We start from the raw sequence: 12,537 nt of genomic DNA, 5'->3' as shown, positions 1-12,537 counted from the left end.
GAACCATTTTGAGGTCATCGACAGCATCGATGTTCCGACACTTCAGCGGGTCACTCAGAATTTCGCCATTCGTCTGCGCCATATCATCGCCAATGATGGCACGCGTATCGAACATGTCATAACCTAAATCCGAATATCTGTAGTGAAGCTTCCTTAGTCTGTAAGTAATTTACGTTTTTTTTTCATACAGGTCAGTTATTGTCACCGTATAGATAACAACGCCCTATATCTTTACCAACGGACGTCAATGTTTGCACCGCATAGAACGAGTCCGTTATTATCACGATATGGTGAACTTTGAAGGACATGGTTTGTGCCCTTTCAATGGCTACGTGTTCAGTTGTGTCAAATGATACCTCTTTCTGTAGGCGAAATAGCTTCTTGATTTTCAATACCTACACAGGCACATTCGACTAAGTCATTGCACTGGGACCCGTCGGTATACGCATATGCACCACTTTGTTATTATCAAAGATACCTTCTAAATTGCTGTTGCTAATTCCTCGGTTCTCAGAATAGTCCATACTAATACTTACGTCCAGTTCCTGGTCGACATGTCCTTATTCTTGCTTAAAATGGGTCAGTAGTTGGGTTTTCGAAAGAGGTTGTGGTATTTTCTTAGCCTTGAAAATGCTCCCACAAGTAGTGGCCTTGATGTGTATGTTCGCTATCGGTGTATGTAAAACCTGACGGTCAGGTCGCACATCCTATTTGTAAGCTTATCCCAAAAGGGTTGCTGAGGTACTTTCTATGTACTAATAAAAATTCTTTTAATTGTTTCGACTAACAGTATGTTCGTCATGGTGGATGCTAGAGCACCTGGACATGATGTCAGAGCTTTATATTAATACCTGTCGATTTTCTGCAGCAGGCTTCTCGAGGCTGTGCCGTACTGTATTCCAGCATAACCCAGGTGAGGTCGTAGCAGCGCGCGATACATTTGTCAAGCTTTTGAGGGCTCCAAGCTCCATGCGTTCCCCGTTGCAACAGTATTCAATCAGCCTTCACAATTAACTTTGATATGGTCCTTGTAGAGAGACGATATAGAAGATTTCATCTTGTATCGCTGCTTCGATGAAAGGCTGCTCAACCAACAGCCACCTTAGAAATTTTCGTCTTCCCTCTTGGTTCTGCAATAGAAGATATTTTCTGAAGCTTGTAGTCTCCACTCAATAGCGATGTGCATACAACAGCTCGGTTAGTCACTGTCAGGGGCGCCGACAGAAGGTGGCAACATTTCAATATAGTCCTTTCACTTCATTACTGGGACCATCATCTGTTACTGGACGCACTCCGTTGGATGAAGGTGTACCCTAGTTTTTTCCGAGCATTCAGCAGTAGTCCTGCTCATGCGACATTCACAGTGCTTTTCGTCGAGACAGCAACTCCTTATAACTCAGCACGTCGTCTGGAGATCAGTTTGATGATTAGCTCAAGAATATTTGTTCGCAATGAAGCGATACATTATTAGCCTACGGATATCACCAGCTGTTCAAGTTGGTCGTCATTGGGTTCTACCCTAGCCGCTTACCCTCATCATCACTAAGAAGTACTGGGGTGTACTGAAAACGAACGCCTCCGAATTCTTTAGGTGAAAACTCTTAACGCTTCTTAAATAAAACAAACTTTTTATTCTACATCTTAATTCTTCGTGTCCATATATTTATTTCTCAACGTAGTCACCCTGCTGATGAACAAATTTCTTCCAAGGAGAGACCAGTTTGTTGATACCATCGACGTAGAATGACTTTATTGACGGAGCCACAATCTCACTTCTGCTAACACTTCTTCGTCAACGTGAAGTCCTTTAAGGTTTTCTGTAAATTTTGGAAACATATGAAAATCGTATGGGGGTAAGTGGGAGCCGATGGAGAATGATCGAATTGTTGCAAATGTCGCAGCGCCCCTGTGCGGTCTGCCATTATCATGCTGAAATAGAGGGTTCTCCTAGGCGGGACGAAGCTTTCTGCAGTTAGCAACTCTATTACAACATGCTTTATTTCACGTGCCGACGTAGTTACGTTTCACACCGCCCTGTTACACGCTACAATTCAGAATCTGCTAGCGGCGAAGGGTTGCAGCTTGCGTTCCCGATGCATGAAAGTCAACCGAGTAACATGCATGACATGAAGGCTAATATTTCAGTCGATATTGAAAAGAGGGTAAAAACTTCGCATGCATCACTTTTTAGCACGTCCTCGTAATTAGAGGCTCCCTCTCAGTTTCGTAAAGATCACCACTTACGAGCCAATTACCGAAATAAATGGCATGCAGACCGAGTGAAAACATTGGATTTTAAAAGCACAGTATGGATGATACAAAACGTTTTAGTCCTGTAAGTATAGTAATAACAGGAATAAATATTTACTTTAAAAAATAGCTCTAATTTTGAGTACAATGAACACACGCTCTGAAGACCGGCGTATTAACTAGAAATATTTAAAGGACATGCCAAAAAAGAACTATTTATATACGCATATTTACGTTTCTACGACTTTAAGCGTAATATCAGATATTTGCATTTAGCTCGTATGCTGCACACAAGAGACAAGAAACATGTTATACTATTTCCACCTATTTACATTTCCTGGATTGCCACAAAGAGGAAATTCTGACGTTTAGAGATTGGTAGAAGCAATCCTCATTCTCGCTCATCAAGAAGGAAAAATAGTGGTCAAGAAGGGGAGGGGAATGGGGGAAGGGGGGGATGGGTGACAGAGAAAAGTGATCCTGATATTGATACACTATGTACCAACCATTATCAGAGTGTACAGATGGAAATGCAGTTGCATTTGTTGGTCCTCTCACTGTGAACTTACGTGCCACCTTCAGCACAAATAAAGATTGGAATTTATAGTGAAAGACTTGGGCGCAGTAACTATATTTGTTTAGTTCACATTTATGTCTTTCATAATAGTGAAACAAATCTGAGTTTAAGAGAACGGCAATGTGTCTAAATTTGGAGGCAGTTATTACGAGGTGCATTCAAGTTCTAAGGCCTCCGATTTTTTTTCTAATTAACTACTCACCCGAAATCGATGAAACTGGCGTTACTTCTCGACGTAATCGCCCTGCAGACGTACACATTTTTCACAACGCTGACGCCATGATTCCATGGCAGCGCGAAGGCTTCTTTAGGAGTCTGTTTTGACCACTGGAAAATCGCTGAGGCAATAGCAGCACGGGTGGTGAATGTGTGGCCACGTAGAGTGTCTTTCATTGTCTGAAAAAGCAAAAAGTCACTAGGAGCCAGGTCAGGTGAGTAGGGAGCATGAGGAATCATTTCAAAGTTGTTATCACGAAGAAACTGTTGCGTAACGTTAGCTCGATGTGCGGGTGCGTTGTCTTGGTGAAACAGCACACGTGCAGCCTTTCCCGGACGTTTTTATTGCAGTGCAGGAAGGAATTTGTTCTTCAAAACATTTTCGTAGAATGCACCTGTTACCGTAGTGCCCTTTGGAACGCAAAGGGTAAGGATTACGCCCTCGCTGTCCCAGAACTTGGACATGATCATTTTTTCAGCACTGGCGGTTATCCGAAATTTTTTTGGTGGCGGTGAATCTGTGTGCTTCCATTGACCTGACTGGCGCTTTGTTTCTGGATTGAAAAATGGCATCCACGTCTCATCCATTGTCACAACCGACGAAAAGAAAGTCCCATTCATGCTGTCGTTGCACGTTAACATTGCTTGGCAACATGCCACACGGGCAGCCATGTGGTCGTCCGTCAGCATTCGTGGCACCCACCTGGATGACACTTTTCGCATTTTCAGGTCGTCATGCAGGATTGTGTGCACAGAACCCACAGAAATGCCAACTCTGGAGGCGATCTGTTCAACAGTCATTCGGCGATCCCCCAAAACAATTCTTTCCACTTTCTCGATCATGTCATCAGACCGGCTTGTGCAAGCCCGAGGTTGTTTCGGTTTGTTGTCACACGATGTTCTGCCTTCATTAAACTGTCGCACCCACGAACGCACTTTCGACACATCCATAACTCCATCACCACATGTCTCCTTGAACTGTCGATGAATTTCAATTGGTTTCACACCACACAAATTCAGAAAACGAATGATTGCACGCTGTTCAAGTAAGGAAAACGTCGCCATTTTAAGTATTTAAAACAGTTCTCATTCTCGCCACTGGCGGTAAAATTCCATCTGCCGTACGGTGCTGCCATCTCTGGGATGTATTGACAATGAACGCGGCCTCTATTTAAAACAATGCACATGTTTCTATCTCTTTCCAGTCCGGAGAATAAAAATCGGAGGCCTTAGAACTTGAATGCACCTCGTACATGCGCTTTGCCTGTTCTTTGCTGCTTTCAACCTACACCCGAATCATTGTGCCCATTTTTGTTGTATTCAGTTCTAGGCTGTCTTCCTAACATTACCAGTCGTCGCATCTCAGCTTAAAAACTGGAACACAAACTATCTTATTATTTACGACATAATTATACAAAAAAATTGCATTATTGTAGCTGAAAACCTAAATTGATCCTGTGGTAACAGAATAACAGAAATAAGATTAAACTAATAAAAAATTAAATATATATTGTGCAACATTCATTTAATTTAAAGAAATAATGTAGATTACACGAATATTACTTTTACAGAAGATGCAGTATTATTCAGACATATAATATGTGGTATAATATTTGAGCACATAATATTTGCACGTTAAACATTTTTATATGTAGTATTTTGAATAAACACCCAGCACATTTTTAATCAAATGTAAATAGTAATGTAGGAATATTGTTTTGTATTATATACATTGTAAGCGTAGGCAAACTGTTATTAAAATTTCTTTTGAAAGGTCAATAGATCAAATACAGTTAATTGTAGTAGATATTGGAAGGGTTCAGGTGATAACATAAATTTAATTTGGTTACTACATGCATGATTTCGGTCACATATACTTTTACATTTACATATAATGTTTCTGTGAATCATTAATAACCAAAATGTTATGACTGATAACGATTTCCTTCATTTACTTATTAAATAAAAACCAATAAATATCATCAAATAATTTAAAAACTACATGCTAATTATTTAGTAAGGTTCACCCAACTCGCCTTCAATGATGAAACAGAAGAAAATGAAAGTATAAGTCATGATGTATTTCTTCATAGATTTCGTTTTTCTTCACACTAGAAGATTTTCGGTATGATCTCATTCAGCAACTTCTGAAAGATCATGTTCCAGAAGAGCGTTTATTTCGTGGCTGGATACAACTGCATACAGTTGTTGCAGCGATAGATGTTCTTTCGGTGTGCCCAAAACTTGCACGACTAGGAAGTGAGTCAGTGCTTGTGCCTAGAGTATGTTGACAGGGTCCTGAAATTTGCTCCTCAGAGGAATTTTGAGGTTTATATGGACGCTTAGGCAATTCATCGTTTTTCGAGGGCAAACTGCTGCAATCCTTTGTATCCTTGCAGCGCTTATCCTTCTTGTTTTTCACTTTTTGTCGAGACTCTTGGGACCTACCAGGCTTGATCTCTTGTTCGTTTTCTGTATTTTCCTTCAAGTTCAGGGATACACCTGAAATAATAAATAAAACATGACACTCACGTTTATCTTGACTATCATGAAGAGACATTACACAAACTAATGTAAATTTTCACCTAAATGGGTGTGGAGCACACATTGGCATGAGATACAGCCTCGAACATATCTGCGAATTCATGAACATAAAGCCTCAGCTTTGTCCAAGAATGATATCCAAAAATATTCGAGACGAGAAATGATGTGCTTTTTCGTCCTAAATGCTGTCAAATAAATATAGATATTTCTGTTCACTTGGAACCTTACCATCCAGAATGGTAATACAGATTAAAGTCGACCACCTAACATAGTTCCATAGAGATTACTAGTTAATTTTCCTGTTAGTGTCGCTAGAAGAAGCATTAAATGTATGCCACGTATTCCAGATCACTAGGAATTCCGACATACTTCACAGTTTTGAGACTATAGTAGAAGAAACTAGCAGGTCCTAGCTCAATTTCTTAATACAAAAAAGTGAGCGAATGACACACTCACTCACTTTCTTCTAAAAAATTTTCATCCAGAACCTGCTATTTCTTCTACTATCGTCTAAATTTGAGGTCTAACTCAATTCCTTTCATTAAAAAACGTTTATTTTACTATAAAATACATAGAAATAAGATGAATGAATATTTTTATTATGCTCATTTATTATAAAAATTGTCTTCTTTTTTTTAAAAAAAAGGTGAATGTAAGGAAATAATAGTGAAATTTAAAGAAATAAGGGAAAGAATTAGTTACCTCAAATTTAATTATTTCTTCTTGAGCAGCCAGAAGATTGTTATGAACAGCTGTTTCTAAATGTTTTTCTTCTTTGCGACAAGGCTTGTTTACATTTGTATTACATTCAGATTCAACTTTTATTTTTTGGTATTTATCACATTCTTTAGATTATGATAACCATCTGTCTGATACCTATATTGTTCTTCAATATATTTTATCCACATGGTGACTACACACCTTAGTGTCGTCCATTTAATGATTAACTCCTTTGTGTTGTCCATTTATTTTTTATAATATTTAATAGGATGTATTAAAATTTTTAAAAAATTTCATGAGTAAGTTCCAAATGATGAAATCTTTATCATTATTTTTAAGTTTCCTCATTTCTTTATATCTCATTTTAATACTACCTCCTTCAAAAAATTGAAGATCCAGTTACTAATTATTTTTAATTTTTTATGAAGTAAACTAATTTTAAATTCATTATCAAGTTCCAAACATATTTTTCTCCATGAATGGTAGATAATTATTTATAACCAGTAATATTACATAAAGCATTTACTTCTAACTCATTAATCTTTTTAAACATGTTAGTACTGCTAATGCTGTTGAGCTTTTACAGAAGTGTTTAAATTAATATACGCAAATTTGTATTCTATTTTTTTACAACGTTAAAAATGAGTGCTTAAGCAGTCTCAGACTGCATAGTGTCTATATGGTAATGACTATTTCTTTTCGAGAACGTCTTTTACCATTATGAAGACTCAATGCTTTCTTGTTTTTCTGAACTGTGTTGATTTCATGTTTCTCACTTCTAATCAAATTCATCGTTCTGTATTGTTCTATATATTATGAATATCCAGCTGAGACAAATTGAATGGTTCTTTCAAATTAGGTGTAGTCTAGGGTGGACCTTATGAGGCTTACAAAAGAACCATTTCTTCATGGTCACTTCAAGAGGAAACCCCAGAACACCATGATTTTTTGGTACAAAAAGAACTAATTGTGGGGAAGGTCACTTCCAAAATTTCTGTTCATGGCAGACAGTCGAAATTTTTATCACATGTCTTAAGATTATTTTCCTGGGGAACTTCGTAAATGTTTTGACATCGTTATTTGTTACTGAGATCCATAGGTTCAAATTTACCACATTTATGCAGGAAAGTGCAAAACCTGGTTTTTATCATTTTTGCACCGTGGTTGACTGGCGATGCTGTAGTCATTCGTCTAGAAATGCCATTTTCCCGTTTCGAAAATCTGTATGCATTATAAACATACACCGAAAAAAACCATAATTTTTGGGCGCAAAAGTAGAAATTGATGGGATGACCACATACATTGCGGCACCGCCGAAATTTTTACCGAATGTTCTTAAGATAATATTCTCTGGAATATTGAAAATTTTTTCGATGTAATTGTACGTTATTGAGATCCGTAGATACTAATTTACTGTACTCATATGCGTAAAATACTCACGTAATGATCAGTCTGAGGCGCAAATGTAGTTTTAAGTAACCTATTGAACACATGGCAAAGGTTCTAGGGTCTTTGAAGGGTTCTGAGGTTACCAAACTATAATTTTAGTCAACATTTTTAAGCAATAAAACTTTATGATGAGCTCTGTCTGTATAACAGGTCGTTCACACCTATGACAATACGCCCAAAGTGGTACAGCAGAGACAAAAAATGGGCTAAAGAGGGTGTTAATACGCCTGAAAAGCAGTTAAAATGAGCGCCAAAATCATGTGAAGCTTAAAAGGTTGCAAATTCAGTAAAATATTTGTAAAAACATTTCTAGTTTTTTGAGATTCGAATCACAAGTCGGGCGCTTTCAATGAATTGCAGTCGATGACCAAGGTATCCAGAAAAAAAACATAAAGTGAATGCATATGTGCATTTTCTTAGTTCATACATGTCAAAGTACATAAAAATTTCGAAGTACATAAACAAACACTCAGAAACTTGAAACTCCCTGGCAGATTAAAAATGTGTGCCGCATGGAGACTCGAACTCGGGACCTTGCCATTCACGGGCAAGTGCTCTATGAACTGCGCTACCCAAGCACGACCCACGCCCCCTCCACACAGCTTCACTTCTTCCAGTACCTTGTAAGGTGTCAGACAAAACCAACACCTTCCATGAAAACCCTGACATGATAGCAAATCCGACAGTATGTCACATAGCTCCAAATAAATCCTGACATTAAATTAACCAAAGTAATACGATCAACGAGTGAGCAAATGGAATACCACAGACTAACACAAGAACGCCTAAATGCATGTCATACCTTCCCACAGTGAAACAGACGCAGTTCCAGGGGAGAAACGAGAACAGAAGTCGAGAGCAGAATCGTGTAGGCTAGGAGGCACTACGATAAGGGACGAACACCCACGTCGCTAGCCGACCGCCAAAACCACCCCCAGCCCATGTTAATAGATAGAGCCCTCCAGAAGAACAGTATAGATCTTACGATAACACTAAAAGGGCCACACCAGCTGCATGTTTTAGCGTGAGACTTTTTCGCGTCTCTGTTACATTGCAAACGTTAAAAACATTGCCCCACCACGAAAAGTATAACGTTTCTCATTGGATAGACAGAATTTTGGAGGCGGAGCTTAAGGTTAACATTGAGACCCTGATTGGTCAGTTGAAAACACAGCCAGATAGCTTTTTTTAAACCAACTTCGGTAAATTGTAGTAAGAAGAAGTTAGGAGAGAGTTGCTTCGGAGAAGGCGAGGTGCGTGGAGCTCTGCCGCCCGCCGCCCCCTGACGCTGCCTAAACACTGACAAGGTAATGAACGCATGCAGTGCCGCATTTTTGAGCGCATAAGGATTCACTCAGAACTGCAGAAGTCTCATCTGTTACATCCCCTTTTTGCGTAATACTAGTGTCGATCGTCAATGGTATTCACATTTGCTACGTAAGTTAAAATCTGAAATGCGATGATTTTTCTGTTATATAATTATTGAGAAGCCACATCAGCCACTGTAATTTATGACACGTTAGATAAGTAATTAAAGATAATTGAGGGTCACTGTAGACCATTTTGATAGTTTTCCCTTTTATGAAACTTAACTTAAATCTAGATTATAGATGTGATATGGCACAGGTCAGCCCTCGATCCATTGTAGAACTTGGAAACCCATTCAGGGAATATTCTTTCATATTTTTGTTGAACGCAGTTGGTTTTTAACATCTTGTATTAAAATATTTCCTTTTATCAATACTGCAATTTATAAACAATGTTTTGTGAGTAGAATAAAATTTCCAATGGTAAACTTAACTGCTTTTTCGACGTTATTTTACCAGCTAACTAAAAATAGGAAAGCCTTGAACCCCTTCCACAAAATTTAGTATTAAGATTCTTTTACAGGGAGTGCTGTGGAGCTGACACTGAAATCATTAAGTATTTTATTATATCATCACTTGTCTCACTGAACTCTTCTGAACTCTACATGTCATGTGTGGTCTGGCGTCTTCTTACTGGCAACAGGTCCCAGGTTCAAACAAGTCAATTCCCTAAAAAACACGCTCAGAGCGTCGTTGCGTGAAAGTGGTAGGGAGACACGACTTAGAACAAACAGACACCACGCAGAATGTTAGAGAATGGCGACCCTGCCAGGATGGTAAAATACCATGATTGAAGGTCGACCACATGCCCAAGTAGGTCAGAAAAAATCCTGTTAAAAATTTTTATTAATAAATTTTTTTAAGGGCATAAATAGTTGAAAACAGTAGCTGCAGCGATAGATAGTAAGAAAGTATTCAATAGAAAGTGAGACATTCTAGCAGAGACAATAGCATAGTTAAGTTATGAATTTGAATATTGTTAGAATTAAGTTTTCTCTCCAATGCAAGCACACAGGTGACGGATACATCGTTGACAAGTTGGTTCTGACCCAACAAGTAAGTGAATGGATTGTCAGTCTTGGGTATAATTAAGTCTCAAGTCGTGTGAGCAAAAAGTTTATGAAACGCGTGAGATCGTATGAGCGCATGTTGACACGAAGTAGGGCGCGTGAATTGCTTTTAAAACAGAAAATAAGGGATTCGGAAAGATTAGCAATGGCAGATCGAGACATTGACCGAATTGAGGTAGAGACCCAGCATGAAGATGGACAGAGAATAGAGGACATTACAACAGACGATGCAGTATCGCGAGAAATAGTACAGATAACGCACCATAACGAGGATAATGTACGCCAAGGCATAGAAAACGTAGGTCAGCATACGACAGAGGAGCAGGAAAGTAGAGAGACAGTCGATGAGGATTCTAACTTGCGTCTTGAATACGTAGAACCCATACTACAAGTAATCAGAGCTCCCTCACCACAGAGTACAAGGAATTCGAGCAGAAACTTGTCACCGCACAGTTCAATGCAATCGGTTGCAAACCAATACTTGGGCGAAAGTACAGAGCGTAGGACGTCGGAAGAAAACGCAATAGGACCCACCAACCTGGCAGAATTATTACAACAAATGACGGAAACCATGAGAAGACAAAATAAAGAAATTGCGAACCAAATTAAAATTCAGAATGAAGAAACGACGAAACAAATTGCAGAAACCACGAGACAAATGCGTGAGATTAAAGAACAAAACAAAAAAATTCAGTTACACCTAAGTCATATTGAAGACGAGGCAAAAGAATCTCGAGAAGTGATAGGAAACTTAATAACAGCTCACAATCAATTGACAACAGACATTGACAAGGTACAAGCGGACGTAGAAACATTGCGTAATGACATTCAGGACGAGATCAAAACATTAATTAACAACACCCAGGGAGAAGTCAAGAAACTAGAGAAACAGGTAAACGTAATTACTAGACAAGCAGCAGGTACAGCGCGTGAAATTGTTGAAAACAGTGTGTTACACAAACGTATCATAAAAGCAGCGCTGAAAAGATACGATAATCGCATAGTCAAAATAGAAGCGCAAACGAAGCGACAATTTCAGAAATTGCGGACAGAGTTGTTGCAACTATTGAAGAGCGTAGTGAACAGGATCGAAAAAAGCACTGAGTCTGCAATCACATCCGTATCTGTAACAGCACCGGAAAAACAAGCAATTAACGAAGACATTACGCATTTGCGATTCCAATCACAGGCGGAAAGTAACATACGTGAAATCAGACAGCCTGCACAGCAACAAACACGTTTCGAAATTCTTGATGAACAAACGGCACCACAAACAAATGCAGAACCACAAATGTATGTTTCAAGACAGTCTGGATCGTGCAATGAAGCGGGAAAGCTAGTCAGACAAGATACCGAACCAATACGTGACAATGGAAAGCCAGGTCGCGAAGAGTACAGTACAATGCATTCAGCTACACTTTCACAACCGATGGAAGAAAATTATTGCGTACCACTCCAACGATACTACACAAGGGTAGGCGAAACGTACAGTGGACAATATCCAATGGATCTACCACAACCGGAAAGAACGACGGGAAAAATAATCAGAAACAAAAGTGGCGAAGAATCGCGAATTTCATTTGGAACTATGACGAAGTACGACAACGATCATTTCCTCACAGTCAGAAAATTTCAACACTTTCGAGAAGGAAACTCATTACATCCACGAACTTTTATTGATCAATTCCAAGTAGGATTACTAGAACACTGGACGCTAGCACGCAAATTAGACTTTATATGTGCACACATGTCAGGAACAGTCGCAGAAACCATGCAGAATGTTGCAGCGCCGTGCCGATCGTACGAAGATTTCAGAGAGAAGTTCCTCTCACGATATTGGTCCAGCGAAGAACAGAACAAAGTGAAGTACGAATTATTACAGAACCCATATTTTGAAAATTCAGGAGAGAAGAGTCCCATGAAATTTTTCGAAGTAATGGCAAAGAAAAATCATTGCTTAGATGTACCATACAGTGACGGAGAATTGATTAAATTATGCGCGATGAAGTTACCATTGAAATACCAGCAATTATTAGTAGGTCGCGGAGACAATGGCGTTGAAGCATTTAAAGGAATTCTAAGGGAACTGGAGTTTATATTTTCGGAAGATGACGCAAGAAAAAGACGAAGCGCACATGAAAACGAAAGCAAAAAGCAGTGGAATCCACAAGACACAGTACGAAGAATTAATAATTACGAACCACGTGATAACTTCGCACCAAGAAACGACAACAGATTTCAACAAAATAACGGTTATGGATTTAGAAAAGAATACAGCAATAACTATAATTCACCCAGGAACGGCAACAACTATTACACAGTGAACAATGACAACCGGAACGGG

The 12,537-nt window shown here is 38.9% G+C and overlaps 1 protein-coding gene across 3 annotated transcripts in view; it reads right to left on the bottom strand.

Moving 5' to 3' along the window:
* LOC124795072 (pinin-like) overlaps positions 1-12,537 on the bottom strand; it is a 374,148-nt gene that overhangs the window by 267,268 nt on the left and 94,343 nt on the right. For 2 of the 3 annotated variants that reach the window (XM_047258883.1, XM_047258885.1), the window contains one exon: positions 4,673-5,545. The exons of the other annotated variant lie outside the window; for it this stretch is intronic. In XM_047258883.1, coding sequence (XP_047114839.1) covers positions 5,199-5,545 — 347 coding nt within the window. In that variant the 3' untranslated portion in view covers positions 4,673-5,198. Of the gene's footprint in view, positions 1-4,672; positions 5,546-12,537 lie in introns of those variants that run through there. 3 annotated transcript variants of the gene reach the window in all.

This window comes from Schistocerca piceifrons, chromosome 4 (assembly GCF_021461385.2).
Source record: "Schistocerca piceifrons isolate TAMUIC-IGC-003096 chromosome 4, iqSchPice1.1, whole genome shotgun sequence".
Taxonomy (NCBI): Eukaryota; Metazoa; Arthropoda; class Insecta; order Orthoptera; family Acrididae; genus Schistocerca; species Schistocerca piceifrons.
This window is presented reverse-complemented; position numbering and strand designations above follow the sequence as displayed.